Source organism: Rhipicephalus microplus, chromosome 9 (assembly GCF_043290135.1).
Source record: "Rhipicephalus microplus isolate Deutch F79 chromosome 9, USDA_Rmic, whole genome shotgun sequence".
Taxonomy (NCBI): Eukaryota; Metazoa; Arthropoda; class Arachnida; order Ixodida; family Ixodidae; genus Rhipicephalus; species Rhipicephalus microplus.
Genome location: NC_134708.1, coordinates 132632242 through 132648883, shown reverse-complemented (window position 1 = coordinate 132648883; position 16642 = coordinate 132632242). Strand labels below are relative to the sequence as shown.

The following is a 16642-nucleotide window of genomic DNA, read 5'->3' as shown; positions in this document are numbered from 1 at the left end:
CGACCTGCGGGTCAGCAGCCGAGTACCTTAGCCACTAGACCACCACGGCGGGGCCAAATCCCACTGTCTCTCTATCAATATAGTTTTGATTATAAAACCATTGCTTTAGAAAACACCTGGCGTTTTTCGTTAAGCAGCTGGCGTCTTTTTTGTGTTTAGAAAAAATTTATTGTCACAAACGTCAATAACACTCAAGAGAACATTTCCTTCTTAGACATACTCTAACGATGATGACAAAACAGACGTCATTTACATGAACATGGATATGAGATGACGTTGAAAGAACATGTACATTCGATGGTTCGCACAAACACAACCACAAAAAATACTTCAAGGTAAACAAGAATCACAAATAAAACATAAATATGTATATTTTGCATATTTGCATGTTGGCATGCCATTTCTGCCGGCGCATCGACAGATCAGCCTACCAACACCAGGCCGGCCGAAAGACAAGTTTCACTCGTTCGTCATAGACCGACACAAAAGGGCAAGATCAGTGCCAACAAAATACCTCTTCACCAAGGAAGAAAAGCTCATCCGACAAAACAGACAGCAGCTCCGAGTACAATCGTTCTAGGATCGGGTAAAGCGCGCGGCGGCGGCGGCCCGCTGCAACCGCCTCGCAGCGGTCGCGCCAGAGGCAGAAAGAGCCGGCAACAATGAGAAGACAAGCGAAGCGGCCTCGCGAACAACGCCCAGAAGAAACGAAGCGATTTACTCTGAGGCAGTGAAATCCGCCATGTATGGATCTCCAAAAAACGCGAGCAGTGACACAATGGCTTAGAAAATGCTGATTTGTTTCCCGAAGGGAGCAGTTCGGACATGTTGCTGACTGGACCATTCTCCACCTTTCGAGGTGGTCGAAAGTGGGAAGCACATCCCAACCCAGGCGCCACATGAAGTCCCGGAGGTGTCCAGGCAGAAAAGAAGCCATTAACGTGCTCCAAAACACCCGTCTAGAGCGATCACGGCGGGCTGGCGGGACCAACGGAAGAAACAAAGCAGCAGTTGTCTCAACTATGTGGTTGTTCAAAACATCTATGCCAGGACAGCTCGACTTGACATGGCGAAAAAATGCAACAGTTGTTGCATAAAACGCAGGAAGTGCTATTGACTGTGACCCCCTGTTTAGTTGCACATTAGGCATCAAATGCCGAATGTGAGTACCCAGAAAGTAATATGCAAGCGTTCGTGCGGGAGATTCCTCCCCTTGCACTAGGCGCAAAACGAAGCGCTGTGCCAGCAGCCGACAGCGTATGGACACTGAAGAGAAAGCAAATCCTCCCTGAGAACGCTGCTGTCCCAGTGGCGCGCGAGAGACCAACTCAGTGCCGCCTGACCAAAAAAGGAACACAAAGGAGACTGCAGTGATCGCACGATACGTAAAGATGGTTGCACGACGTGAGAAAGGTACCAAATGCAACCGCAAAATACAGTCTGCGCTCAACCTGTGCTCAAGAAGCGGGAAGTCGAAATCCCGTGCATCCTGAATTTTCAGTCTTACTTCTTAAAGAGCGTTTAACCAAACAGATTCGCAAATGCCGTAGTGGTTGTATAAAATACCTAAAATACGAAAGGACGCGGCCGGCTGAATGGGAAAACCGGCGCTAAGCCTGGAGTTTGGAGAGCCAATGAAGAAATACCGGGATTTGGAGATGTTTAACGCTGCACCTGAAATGTCGCCCTACTGGGAAAATACACGCAGGCTGCGTGAAAGGCTATCTTCACCTAGGTACAAGGTTATATTCACAGCGAAAGCTGTGACTTTCACGACACCACTACCAGGAAGTGCAAGACCCCGGACACGTGAATCCACGTCAAGAGCACGCAAATACGACTCAAGGCTGAGGACAAATAGCACAGGAGACAATGGACATCCCTGTCGGACCCCACGTGTTATGTGAAAGGCGGCACTTTCCCAGCCATCCAGAACTAGTGTGCTTTTCAGACCAGTGTACGTATTTTTAATCATTTCCACAAGCGAATGAGAAAAGCTGAAGGCTGTGAGCAAGTTAAGGATATACGCGTGCTCTAGTCGGTCAAACGCTTTTTCTTGGTCCAAAGACACAAGAATACCACGCGCAGATCGCGACAGAGTATAGGCTATGATATCCCGTGTGGTAAATGACAAGCTGTATATTTCTCGTCCAAGCACTGATGAAGTGTGGTGATGACCTACCAGGGTGTTCAACAGACCCTCAAACGTTGAACGGCTACCGCCGCGAATATCTTATAGTCAACGTTGAGGAGCATGATAGGTCTCCAATCTTCAGGATTAAGAGAGGAAGCATCACCCTTTGGAATAAGCACAATGCGTCCATCTCGAAAACTTGATGGAAAGACACCGTCCTCGTTGCATCGCCGGATTACCGCGGTAAAGGTAGCACCAGTCTCATCCCAAAACGTCAAGTAAAACTCAACAGGAAAACCGTCTGGCCCTGGGGCCGTTCCACGTTTCATAGATTTCAGTGCCGCCTTTACCTCTTCAGCCGACGGAGGGATGTGCAGGCAATCCGAAGCTTCTTGAGGAATACGGGGCAAACTTCTAAGCATTGGTGGTGTTTCATCACAGTTAGTCCGCGTGGCCGAACACGACATCGCTTCAAAATGCGCCAAGAAAACAGATCTATCACGCGTAGGAAGCCGCTGCGCAGGTGGTATTTGTGCTGTTTTAGAGACAGATGGCTCTGATTGCCCAAAAAACGAATGTCTCGCGTAGCGCAGCACCTCGGGATGTGCACATGGGTTGTGTCTACAGCGCCATGCAGGTGCCGCCAGGGACGAAGCAGCAGTCAAGCGTTGAAAGCGTTCACGCAGTTCACGCTGCCACGCTCGCATCAGAGGAGAAGGCGTCTCGGCACGCAAAGCAATGCGTAGCTTCATCGTAGTATCAGCAAGCTCTTCAGAAACGCGTCGACGAAGCGAACGCCCCTCTATTGCGCAGCGCAGGCGCCACTGTGTTTTAAGCGCATCCCAATCTTCAGGACCAGACGCCGTGAGCAACACACGTATTGCGCGTGACAAATCTGATCTTGAGCGCGCGTCCTGCAGGACGCGAACATCAAGACGCCATGGCTTTTCCGAAAAAGAAAATGGAACTTCGAGCTTCAAGACAATAGGCCGATGATCAGATACGTACACAGGAGAAGGTGAGAAGGACGGAACGCATAAATCGGAGACAAATGCCTCTAATGCTCGTGGGATATAAGCCCGGTCGAGCCTGCTGGAGTATCGTTCACGTCGGCATGTCCAAACAAAGGTATTTCCGTGCACTACATTGTGCGCGTCAAGTAATGAAAAGTGGTGGACAAGGCGATGCAGCTCGCGTGAATTCCAAGCAGACCGGCCCCAGCCAGGACTTTGTACACCGGTTCGCGTATTTAGAACGCAGTTGAAGTCGCCAATCAGAATGACATCATGACAGTCAAGAAAAAACACATCCAGATCTCTAAAAAAGTCATTAGACTGTCCAGCTTGCGCTGGCCCATGGACACACAGTATTCTTAATCTGAAAGAAAAGTAGCTACAGTCTAAAGCCAAAACCCTGTCCACGCCATCGTAAAAAGCATGATGATGCCGTAATAGAGCTCGCTAAAAAATAATAATACCTACTCCCGTAAAACAAGATGTAGCGAAAGAGAAATAACAATCTAGGTTGAACTTTGGTTTAAAAGCAAGCACGTCGGATAGCGAGAAGAAATTTGTTTCCTGGAGGCACAAAACATCACAATTTGCAGCGCGAGCGACACTAATCACTTCAGCCTGCTTTGCCGGACTGCGAAAACCCTGAACGTTCAATGAAATAATATGCAGTGTAGTAGCCATAATAAAAATTAAAGACTAACCAGGACGCATAGTTCTAGACGGTGTCCTAAAAAGGGTCCAGGGGACACTTGCTCAACCAAAATACAACGCACTGTTTCACCCTCCAGAAGAGGGTTGGGGTTTTTTGAACCGTTGGGATTTACCACGGCCATCACTGCGTTCATCGGAGCAAAAGCTGGAAGTGTGTCCTCGCTTTGTTTCACGTGGAGCTCCCATTTCGACGTCAAAATCGGCAAGGCTAGACAGTCCGATGCTACTATCCAGTCCCAGGCTGAAGCCGTCTTCCGAAGACGTGTCCTGAGGAGGTAGGTACTGAGCCGCCGGCAAGCTTGGATCCACATCTTTGATGCTGGCAGCACTGTCCACGTCTCGGCAGGCCGGTGTTGGCACCCTTTGTGTGGGCGATTTTTTACGTGTACGACGCGATGTCGAAATGGTCGGAGCGGCCGCAACAGAAGAGTCTGTGGTATTTTTGCCACTGTTTTCTGAAATAACAGGGCTCGTAGGGTCAACTCCAACAGCAGCAGCCTGAGAACTGGGGTCATTTGTGCACTGCACATCAAGTGGCTTCAGAGAAGAGACGCCGACGCCGTTTTCAGGGCAATGCGTTGCGTCTTTCGAAGCGCACGGTTCCTGCACCAGCGGACAGGCCGACGCGCCAACCGTCGCATCGACAATCGCGCTTTCGTTGTGCGCTTCGTTTGAAGGAACTTATAGAGGTGAGGCCAGCACAGCGTTGGTGACCCCCTCTGCGTCCCCCGAGTCGGTAGTTGGTTCCGTTGCCGGTGTCAGTGGTGGAAAGGCACCATCGGCAGCGTCTGAGTAAGAGCGGCGGACAGGGCAAAGCACAGTTGGGTGGCCGTCCCCACAGCGTCGACACGGGCGGTCACATCCTTCACTAACGTGGACCGTGCACACCGCAGCGACCACAATACGGTGTTGTGCACTGGGCTCGTAGATGGTCCCCTGAGCCGCATCTTCGACATACACGCTGGAGACTACGGTAGTCAAACGTAGCATGGTGACCGGAGATGCGCAGGTAGTTCGGCACAGGAGTAGCGGCGTTCATCTTCATTCGAACATACTGCGTTCCAGTGAGTACGCCGCGTCGCCCGCTCATCAAACCACTGGTGACAGTGAGCACCTTGCCATATGGGGATAACGCTTGGACGAGAGCTTCGTTTGAGACGAACGATGGCAGGAACAGCCAGGCGACGTTGCTCACTTGTGGGCCAACGGGAACGACTTGAACACGCTCGCCGCCAATCACCAGGCAGCCAGCATTGACGATTAGAGACATGTAGGCCATGCTCTTCACGGTGAAGTTTCGAGCTCCCTGATGCTGCACGCAGTATACCTCTGAGAGGCCGACTATTGAGGCCGTCGCATCAACGATGGTCTCGGCACTAGTCCCCGTAGGGACAACAACGTCAAAGACAAGCGCCTTCGAAGGTGTCGAAGAAGCGACGGGCACCATGACTCGCACTGACGGACGCCCCTGACGTAGAACGATCAGGGACGTCCTTAGCACTTGCAAACCGGAGTCAGCAGCCGACGTGAAGCTCCCTATAGGGGCGTATATGGCTGGGCCAGGTGGCGCGCCGGAGCGATACTAGCAGCGCTGCGCGCGGCGGAGAACCACCCTAGTTGGCCGCAGGCCTACCGAGCTGCCGTGCCGCCGCTGCTGGTTTTCAATGGCGAGTAACACGTTGGCGTTCTATTGCGGCTTCCTTCCTCTCGAAAACTGTGAGATATTTTTTTAGGGAGGCGAACCTGACGAAGGGAAAGCTACTCGTGAAACATGTGTTCGCGGTGGAGGAGATAATACAAGCAGACGAGCATCAGCTGAACGCCAAGTGCGTTTCACAAGTGCAAGACAACGTCGTCTAGGATGTGCGCCTGAAGGGAAACGCTCTTTCTCTTTTTTGTGTTCTTTCTGCCGCTCTTGTCGAATGTATTCGCGTTCAGAGGCTAAGTACACAAAGGTGGTGATACTAAATTGACTTTCCGCATGCAGATCTGCGCTCATACACGGTCCGTAGCCTCCGGGACGTGTTCTTGCAAGGCGGGAATAACCGGCCGCTGGAAGCATGCTGCGGCTGTGTGCGCCTACGTGAATGAGGCAACTGACGATACCTGTAGAAGCAGACCTCAGCAGTGGGGAAAACCGTCGAAAAAAACCAAGCGGGACGTGAACAAGACCATCGCGGACCTTTTGCCAGGTATTTTGATTAGGAATGCATTCGCTCGATTCCTCTTTTCACCGTGGATTCGTGATTGATTGATTGTGAGGTTTAACGTGCCGACGCTACACAGACGACGGGGCGCGCCGTAGTGCAGGGTTCCGGATGAATTTTGACCACCTGAGGATCTTTAACGTGTGCCGAAAGCTCAAACACACGAGCGTTGTTGCTTTTCGCCTGCGTCATAAAAGCAGCCGCCGCTGCCGGGAACCGAACCCGCTTTCTTGACGTACCCTGGTTTCGTGAACTTATCCTCCTCCTATCTCTACTCTTAAACCGAGTGAAAGCTGATTAGTTTCATGCTAGCAGCGTTGCATTTTTCGTGAAAGTAACACCGAAATCGCAATTTCTATGCAGTTGCAAGAGGCTTAGAAAAAATGCCGTCTCGAAGTCTCCCTTTTTACTCTCCATACACAGCTATCTGAATGTTTCTAGAGCCTCTCTACACAAAGAAAGTGTGTAAAACTTTGTTCTTCCTCCAAAAGTTGCAGGGATAAATCAATTTAAGTAAAAGTTCCAGTTATTCAACTAGGTGATTCAGAAATTCTAATGCCTGTATAGCCGCTTAAAAGGTAATAAAGCTCGGTCAGTGCGAAGTATATTAAAAAAAAAACTAGGATGAAGCTAATAGTGTAAGTTTGCCTTTAATGACCACTTTTAACCTGACCGGAATTCTTTCTTCTAGCTGGCCCCTCACGTGTGCCAAGGACGCAAGGCCAGAGTCACCCACTGATGTCATGGGATGCTATGAAGATTTAGTTTGCTCACTCAACAGTGTTCTAAAGGCCATGAAGATGACGGAGGTAGAGCTAGAGGCCAAGATAGTGGTGAAAAGTCTGGTGTCGACGGTCTCCGCCAACATTGAAAGGGAGCATCTGGCGGCCCTTCTTAGAAATATGAGTGCTGACAGGACACTGTTTCACCATACGCGTACTGTGTACGACCTCAACAGTCAAACAACGCAGCAAGTAAACACAGACTTCATGAATGGCCTGTCCTGCGAGGCCAGGATCATTTATTCTACAGAGGTGTGCTTGGCTGATGAAGTCGTCGACCTCGCAACGGCAACCCGTGGCCAGTCGAGCAATTTTCGGCAAGTTGGGAGACCTGTTTACAATGGAGAAAAGTTTTATTAGATTCTAGAAAAGGGTGTTGAGGTCCACATAAAACTGAAGTTTACAAACCTCCCCAAGTCACAATTAATTCATCAGATAATATTGACCATAAGTATACCTTTCGGCTTACGATTTTCTGGCAGTTTTCAACTAAAGGGTTAGAAACAACCAGCACTGGAGTCGCCACTTTGACAATTACAGAATTGCTTCTGGTGGTGTACAGAGGTATCACTTTTTGTTGAATGCAATCACAGGAATTACAGAGTGCAGTATGAAGGTTGCTTGACCTTTCCAGGATGAGACTACCAAAGATTATATTAGGAAATATTACTGCATACCAACCCATTTCATCACGGCATCTGTTTCGGCTGTGAAAAAAAAGTTCCTCTAAAATGCAGAACTTCATTGCGTTTGCACCTCTATTGACAGACATGTGCAGTACAATTTATTTACATCGGTTGTTTTCGTTTCACCAATCTTTCTTTTCTCTGTACAGATGGCATGAAGTGCGAAAGTATTGCCTCACAAGCTCAAGCTGCTATCCTATCCGCACCAGGAGAGAGCTACCCGAAGCCTTGGCGAAGCAGATGACCTGCAAAAACCTTTCTCAACTCCAGCCACTCCATATGGTAAAAAGTTTGCTAATATCTAAACCTTGAAGTTGATCCGCCGCAATTAATTAGTCGCATACCATGAATAATGTTTTATGTGTCGTTTTTTGTGCGTTACATTGTTAATATTTTTGTCCATTGTATGTAGGTCTCCGGAACGAACCAAAGGCACGAAAGGCACTGGAGCAGAAACTTCAGACTCCCATTCTTGAGGTATGTGTGCCGCAAATCCTGAAGACCCTTTTATGACCGCATGCCAGCGAGACTTGAACCCTTCTTGAAAGAACTTGTGCCTGTGCGCGTTAGATCTAAACAAACACAGCACCCTGCAGCTGCTCACATTAAGATACATTCACGGCAAAGAATATTTTTTGAGAAGACCCCCCATTGCCACTACTCCTGAACTAAAATAAAATAAAGTTTATTCCTCCTCCCGCCTCCTCGGCAGCTAGGGCTCTGTCGTGACATCTGTATGAAATGGGCATTTTGGTAATGACCTGCATAAATGTCATTGGATCTTGTAACATAAAATCATGACTGCTTCTCTTCGTCTACCGTCCATTTGTATTTTAGGATGGAAGGCTTGTCACTCAATCTAGTAATCTGCTGACTTGGGCAAAGTTCGTCACATTCCGATAAAATGAATATAAGGTGGAAATTTGGCAAGGAGTAATCAGGCTGCCTCTGCGGTCTGATGATACAGATACATTGAGTTCTGTGAAGTAAAGGCTACTGTAGCCCTGACTGTATTATTATTTGTGAACATGTTGTAACACAATTTTAAATGCTTCAAACTTTTGTCTTCGGCAGAAAATAAATATCGTCCAGGGTCTAGCAACTTCGTGTTCAGAGAGAGCTGCTTAGCAGTTTGAAATAAATATTTTGCATCATTAGCCCAACTTGACACATTTTTCAGACTGGACTTGTCGTGCTGCCGAAGCAACCATGGCTCGCTTGCAGCCCCGATGGGCTCATGCGGTACGAGGGAAACACGGTGCTCGTGAAAATCAAGTGTCCAGCCAGGTGTGAGAAGGTACCCTTCATCGACAAGGAGGGAAAGATGATCTTGGAGTTTTTCGATTGTCAGGCTGGGACGCTGACCCTCAAGAAATCCCACAGCTTCTACACTCAACTACAGCTCCAGCTTTACATCATGAACCTTAGTCAAGCAGTGTTTTATGCTTGGAGCCCCGTGCAGGATGACAAGTTTCTTTTTGTAGACAGAGACATGAATTTCCTTTCAGAAGTTGTTCCAAAACTAGAATTCTTTTATTTCACTTATCTACTTGAGGAACTCTCTAATACAACTTTAACAAAAGTCTTCTTTTTGCCTTGTGAGCGAAAATTGACATGTCTCTCATTTGATTGGGTTTTAAAAACACATCTTTTATACCACCAAGTGATGCTGGTATGTGGTCGAGAAACTACAAATAAATGTCAGTAATGTTTTAGGGCCTGGTGGCTGTCACTCTGCACTAAGGAGCAGTCGGTACTGCTGGAATGTTTTACAAATAAATGTCAGTAATGTTTTAGGGCCTGGTGGCTGTCACTCTGCACTAAGGAGCAGTCGGTACTGCTGGAATGTTTTACAGACTAAAGAACAGGACATTTATTTTCAGAAAAAGTGCGCTCTAAAAAGTTTTATTTTTATTTGTGATTGTTTTCCACACTGCTCATACCAAAGTGTTAACTAAATATTGTCCACACATTTCACGAATGTTGAAAAATTGTGTGTCATGCTTTAGATATTTTTAGCTTGAGTGGCTGGTTGCTAACCAAACTTTTCCGAATTTGAAATTTGAAAGACTGGTGATCAACGACGGCATAACACATTTGCCAACGCTGATGTTGCGAGATGCTTTATACTGTTGTTCCGTTGCGTACATTGAACTGTTTCGCAAACACATTCTCTGCATTCTTTACAGCATTATAGTTGGGCTCTGCATGTTCACCAGAGCACTGCAAACCTGTACGACTTTCTCCATCTGTGAAATTAAAGTCAGTGGCACACGGTTTGTCAATACATTGTGCAGTTTTAACCTCTGGATGGCTCTCTCCACATGAATGCTAACCTGGGCGATGGTTAAGGTAGTCTCCATGTCTTCCCTGGAAAGCTGCCCTCCCCGACATTGAAAGGCGGCATCACTAAGACAGCGCCCTCGTCTGCCATGGTGGTTTTTATCGCAGGAAACCCCTTATCGCAGAGCACCAAATCACCCGGTTCGATAAGCGACAGAAATCCTGAATCTCGAGTAATGAAACAGTCTGAATGTCTCCCGCCATAAGCTTTTGAAATGAACGACACCATGCCATTGGGAAGGATTGCTATAAGGAACTTCAAAGTGTACGATCCCTTGTAGTGTGAGTAGAGGTAATGTTGAGTCTCTGGATCCATAGGCGTTTCTGTCCGGATTTCAGTGCAGTCAATGATGAACGTGCTCTTAGGGTAATGCTGAACAAAGCATTCTGGGAGAGTGTCCTTGATAGCACACCACGGGGGAGCAAACACCCACTTCCTCAGCTTTACGCTCAGGCAATCTAGTGTAACCCTGAACATCCGTGAGGCAGTGGATTTACTTATGCCGAAAATGGCAACCAGTGCCGTTAAGCTTACACCTAAGTTTCATCAAAAAGAGAACCAATCTGTCCTCTTTTGTCACATCTGACGACCGGTACCGTTGCTCGGGCAGAAGGTTGAGCAGCATGCTGAAGACTGTCACTGTAACACTGCAGAGGTCCTGAAGTGCTTGCTCAGATGATTTCACGGACTCGTATCCGAGGAAGCTGCCCCTCCTTGCCCATGTATTTTCAGGATGGGTGACCTAGAATAAAATCGACCATTCATAAATATTCAAGAAAGAAAATAAAACTTTCCAATAAATGTCTGCTACGAGGCTTCATTTTTGTGTTTAGCTTCATCAGCTTTCATCATCATCATCATCATCATCATCATCATCATATTTTATTTCCTTAAAGACCCCACAAGGGGGTATTACATAAGGGGTGGATGTACAGGATATAAAAAACATTTGCCACATATGGGGTTGGTATTTTTATTTATTTTATTTTTTAGGTGAGGTATTCTTTATTTATTTATCGTGAATACATTGAAAGGCTGACGACAAAAGCTGCATACAAGCAGCTTGACAGGCCCGTCAGCCCAATTCAAACGTCAGCAGCAGGCGGTAGATATGCATGCTGTAGAATTTTACAGTAATAGACACAACACACCAAAGTATCGCAATTCTATTGCGATAACAACAATATGCAAGTAAAAAAAATATATGCACGCTAACAACTAAACAAAGAAACGATATTGTATTCGAAAAACATGGGAACGCTACAAACAAGAAAAAGAGAAACGACGAGGCAATACTGAAACATACAAAAGTGCAAATAGTGTCAATTTACAAAAAAAAAAGATGCACCGGTAAAAGAAAGACTGATAATAAAAAGTATACATATGAGCTACTGCACACAACAGAACAGGAATTAGCGCTTCAAAAAAAAAAAAATGGTTACACCAATCAGGGTATCACTCACACTGAGATGCATATGCACTAAAATGTTACACATAGGAAAATCAACGGCTAGTAATTGAAGGCCCGAAAAATTGGATGCATAATGCATTAAAACGGTACACGCAGAAAAAAAAGTAATGTTTGTTCTTGAAGGCGCGAAAAATTTGAGTAGCATAGAGAAGGAGTAAAAAGAAGGTCTGCAACGAAGGTCCGCAAGGCAGAATCGATAGACACTTGGCGATAACAAAATGGGCGACGTAAAAAAACAGGATAAACGACGTATACAGGATATAAAACTTTTGCTACATTCAAAGTATAAAATATTGCTACATAGGTGTGGGTATATACATTGCCATAAAGTTTCACTGACAGAGATGAGTTGTTACATTTTTAGCGAAAGTTGATGGGCAGGTGATTGTGACGACGTGGTTTGGGAGGTCGTTCCAGTCCTTCACAGCACGCGGAAAGAAGGATGCGGAAAAGGTAGCAGTCCTAGTGCGGTAACGGGAGACTTGGAGGGGGTGGGTGGTGCGGTGCGAAATGTACGTCGGAGGGATGACGTATGGAGGATGGTTGAGGGGCGAATGAAACAGCTTATGAAACAGGGAAAGAGTGGCTATGCGGCGTCGAAGGGCAAGCGGCTGCAATCCAGATTGGGCTTTTAAGGATGAAACACTGATGTCATAAAAATATGACGAATGTATGAATCGGACTGAGCGATTTTGAATTGATTCAAGGTCATTGATTAGGTAAATTTGAGGCAGATTCCATATTGCAGAGGCGTATTCCAGTTTTGGCCTGATGAGGGATGTGTATGCGAGAAGTTTTACGTGTTGAGGTGCGTAACGAAGATGACGTTTCACGAATCCCAATATTTTGTTTGCAGATGAGATAATGTTTGTGATATGCGCATTCCAAGTTAGATCGGCGGACAGTGTGACACCTAGATATTTGAAACACTGTACTATTTCTAGAGGGGCGTTAGTGATTTGGTATGGGAATAGGAAAGGATTTTTGCGGCAAGTGAATGAGACAACCTTACACTTGTTGGGGTTAAGTTTGAGAAGCGAATTGTCACACCATTCTTGAATGTTGTTCAGATCGTGTTGTAGGGTTAGTTGATCGGAAGCATTAGTTATTGTATGGTAGATCACGCAATCGTCGGCGAACATGCGGATTTTGCAAGACACAGTTAGTGGTAGGTCATTAATGTAGATTAGAAATAGCAAGGGGCCAAGGACGCACCCTTGCGGTACTCCTGACGTTACTTCGAGAGGTTCAGAGGATTCATTATTTACGTGCACGAATTGAGAACGATTACCTAAAAAAAGATTGAATCCATCTTAACACGTTAGGGTCAAGATTTAGCCCGGATAACTTCTGTATTAGTTTGTTGTGTGGAACTGTATCAAATGCTTTTGCGTAGTCAAGGAAAATGGCGTCAGTCTGAAAGTTGGTGTCAAGATTTGTATGTATGTCGTGAAGAAATAGTGCTAATTGTGTTTCACAGGAAAGTCCCTTGCGGAAGCCATGCTGACAGGTGTGAAAGAAACTATTGGAATCGAGGAAGTTGATAACATGAGAATATATGACATGTTCCATGATTTTGAATGGGATGCTTGTTAATGAAATGGGACGATAATTGAGTGGGGAGTTGCTGTCGCCTGCTTTGTAGACTGGAACGACCTTACCAATTTTCCAGTCATTCGGAAGGTCGCCGGTACTGAGTGACTGTGAGAATATGAGCTTTGCCTTTGTATTCGTCGAATGTCACTAAAAGGATGGGCAATGTGTAATGTTTGTTATTACGTAGTGACTTAAGACAGAAATGGTTATAGCACAGTTGTCAATGAACATGTCAAAGAACAGTTGACATCCTTCAGCTTGCCCACTGCGCGGATATTGACCTTGTATGCAAATCTAAAGTTACGGGAATAGCTCATTCGAGCACCCTGCTTTTACAAGCAAGATGTGGCAACAGCGTCTTCGCCAACGGATAGTTTGTGCAGCTGTACTCAATGACAGAAGTTACTATAACCCACTCAACGAGGATTATCTGCAGCATTTAACCAACTGCTCTCAGTGCAGCCCTCGGTAACATGGCTGTATTTTAAAAAGTAGAACTTGCAGGCCCAAATTTTATACTAATTCCAACGACAAATCTGGTTCGTTGGGCAGTAGTACTTCAGAACCAACTGCGGATACAAATTCAAATGCTTGGGATGAATGCAGCTCCGTTCCGGAGGTTAGAGGGGTGAAAGGTAAGTTAAGTGCGTACAAATTTATAATTTTAATGGGTGCACAATTTCATTGTAGATTTATTCTTTAGTTACCCCATCGAAGGAGTTGAAAGTATGTTACTTTAAGTGCAAAAACATTACCTTGTCTGCTTGAGCAACGTGAGTGACTTGTGAGGGCCCATGGGTTCCATCGGTTGCAGACAGCATGAGCTGCAAAGGACCCTTGCGGCACACAGGATCTGTCGGCGTTTCCTGCGTAGTTCGAATAAAAACAATTATACATGGTGAGCTACATGCCACCGGTCACATAGCCTGCGATCTGCACGTTGTAAGACAACTAACCGCGACGTAAGTCAATGTGAACTGCTGATCGCCGACTTCCACCTCCGTCAAGAGCAGCGAGCCCTGCTCCAAGGCTTTTGATTGCGCATTCGCGTCTGGCGAGCAGTCGGCCTCCGACGCGTTCGACAGCACGTCCACGGGTGAGGATTCCTCGGGCGGATGAGACGACGTCAAATTTCTAGCAGCTGATCGACTCCGCTTTGCCCACCTGCGGTAAAAGCAGGGCGAGTATAGGTCAGTGCGAAATCTGGCTGATTCTACCCTTCATCTTACCTTTCGTGTCTCTCACCACTTACCCGCCGCTTTTTGTAAACATCCGGAAACAGAGTCGGCAGGTAGGCTGGGTTGGCCTGGCTCTCGCTCTTCGCATTGTTCACGAAGTGCCTGCTGCATATTCGTGTGTTTTTTTCCGGAAGCCACGGGGAGCCATCAGAGCTATTAGAAAGCAAGGTAATTTAGTGCAGTTCAGCTACTGAATGACAGGAGAAAGACAGAGAAACGGTCACTCACTTTTTCCGCCGCACAGCCCTAATCCAGGCTTCTCGGTGGTCTGTCTCGTACCACTTGCAGGGAAACGAATAGAACCTGATGATGGGCTCTTTTCCCTTCGTGTTTGCGACACTGTCGTGGCACCCAACTACACAACAATATTTAGAGCCCGGTCTTTTCATCTTAGGCGCGCTAGTTTTCATCACGGCGAAGCAGCATGGAGCGTACTGCAAGCGAATCTGCGGACGAGCGCGCCCCATGTGCGGCAATGAATTGGAGCAAAGGCCGCCAGGGGAGGAAACGGCGCTGCACGCGCGCGGCGAAACTTGAGCCGTACGCCCCTATAGCCAAGTAACGTTGCCTATAGCGGCACCCGTTCGTCCTTCATAGCCGTTGTAGTATGTAACAAGTATAATATTTTGACCTTCAAGGTGGTGCCGGTGAGAGATTACTTCTGTGCGTTTTGAACAATAAAATAGTGCTCAATGTACATGCCAATGGCTGCTAATGGAGAATGAGAGACAGGAGCATTTGGCTTTTAGTTAACGCGCACGCTGCGATCCTCATTAGCAGCCATTGGCATGTACATTGAGCACTATCTGACAGGAAAAGGTTGCTACGTTATACTCGCTGGGTGTAACCTTCTTGGTTTTAGAAACGTTTAGCGAGCGTTGGGCCGCAGTGCCATGAATACAGTGATCTAGTATATACTATGAACTCGAGGTGGTTAAAGGTGGGAAGTAGACCCGAAGCGCAAGCCGTAAGAAAGTGTGCTGTGCCACCTATCGTTTAGTCCTTGGAATGTCTGCTGGATGGCGGTGCTTCTATATGAGGAATATATGCTGAAAAGATGCGAGATGGTGGTACTTGGAGTGTTGAATAAATGAACGAACGGACACACAGACAGACGCATGGATGGACGCATGAACGGACGCAGGGGCAGGGGCATGGACGAACGCAGGGACGGAAGCACGAACAGACGCACGCACGGATGGGCGGATGGACACATGGACGGTCACACAGACAGACGCATGGACGGACGGAAGCAAGAACGAATAAACGGACGAATGCTTCGTCCCACTCTCCATCGTTCACTCCGCAGATATTCTGCCATTTTTTTTGTTTTGCTTTAGAAACATCTGGCGTCTTTCGTTGGTTTATTTCATAAATCTACGGCGTTTTGAACAAAAAATTTTTCTTGTTTAATCACGCACAGGAGAAATCTCACCAGACACTACCTCGGAGGTAAACAATGACTGCCACTGGGAATGAGAGAGAGCAGATGTCGGCTTTTAACACTTCTACTTCTACTAACGTTTTCTAGTGGAACATGTCAATGGCTGCTAATTGGGAATGAGAGACAGGAGCACTCGGCTTTTAGTTATCGCGTACGCCGCGAACTTTTTATTGTTCAACAAAGCCTGGGAGAAATCTCCCACAGGCACCACCTTGCAGGTCAAAATTTAACACTTGTTACACACTACGACTACGACTACGAGAGACGAACGGGTGCCGATTGAAGAAGCTTCGCCCCTAAAATGCTCACACTTATATTCCCCGCGCACTTGAGCGGCCGGCCCGGCCGAGACTTAGGCGGAAAAGGTACGGGGAACAAAGGGTTTAAGACGTGAAACGTGGACTATCTCGGAGGCATGGTAACAACGGTCCGAGGAACCCTCTACGGGAGTAACAAGGCAATTAACAGGAGATGTTCGTTCAGAAACAACGTAAGGTCTGAGAAAGCGTGACTGAAAATTTTCACACAATCCTGGTGTACGAACAGGCATGCAAAGTACGGAAGGTTACGTCTCGACGAAAGCTGTCATAGCGTTGCTTGTGGTCTTGTTGACCGGCCTCCTTGTTAAGTTGAGCACGTTGCCATGTCTCAACGAGCCTGGAGACGAAATGTTATGGCGCAGTCGTGGACGTTTTTGTCGTTACATTGAAGAAAGAGGCGTCAATGGTGAATGTCGGCGCGTGACCGTAGACGAGGAAGAAAGGTGAATACCCGGTGGTTCGTTGAACAGCGGTGTTGTGTGCAAACGTTACGAACGGCAAGATTTTGTCCTAGTTATCGTGGTTCGGTCTGATGTACATGGGTATCATGTCTATTAGAGTCCGGTGAAATTGCTCTGTCAGGCCATTTGTCTGCGGGTGGTAAGCGGATGTGGTTTTATGAGCTGTGCCACAAGTTTTAAGAATTTCGTCAAGAATTGTCAACATGAAGGCCTTGCCCCGGTCAGTCAACAACGC

The 16642-nt window shown here is 46.9% G+C and overlaps 1 protein-coding gene across 1 annotated transcript in view; it reads right to left on the bottom strand.

The window, feature by feature from the left end:
* The window catches only part of LOC142772354 (uncharacterized), a 28273-nt gene extending 14248 nt beyond the window's left edge, over positions 1-14025 (bottom strand). Inside the window, exons 1-4 of the mRNA XM_075874547.1 lie at positions 13901-14025; positions 13700-13810; positions 10474-10619; positions 7052-7178 (exon numbers count right to left, since the gene is read on the bottom strand). Coding sequence (XP_075730662.1) covers positions 7052-7178; positions 10474-10619; positions 13700-13765 — 339 coding nt within the window. The 5' untranslated portion in view covers positions 13766-13810; positions 13901-14025. The remainder of the gene's footprint in view (positions 1-7051; positions 7179-10473; positions 10620-13699; positions 13811-13900) is intronic.
* Positions 14026-16642: the final 2617 nt, after the last annotated feature.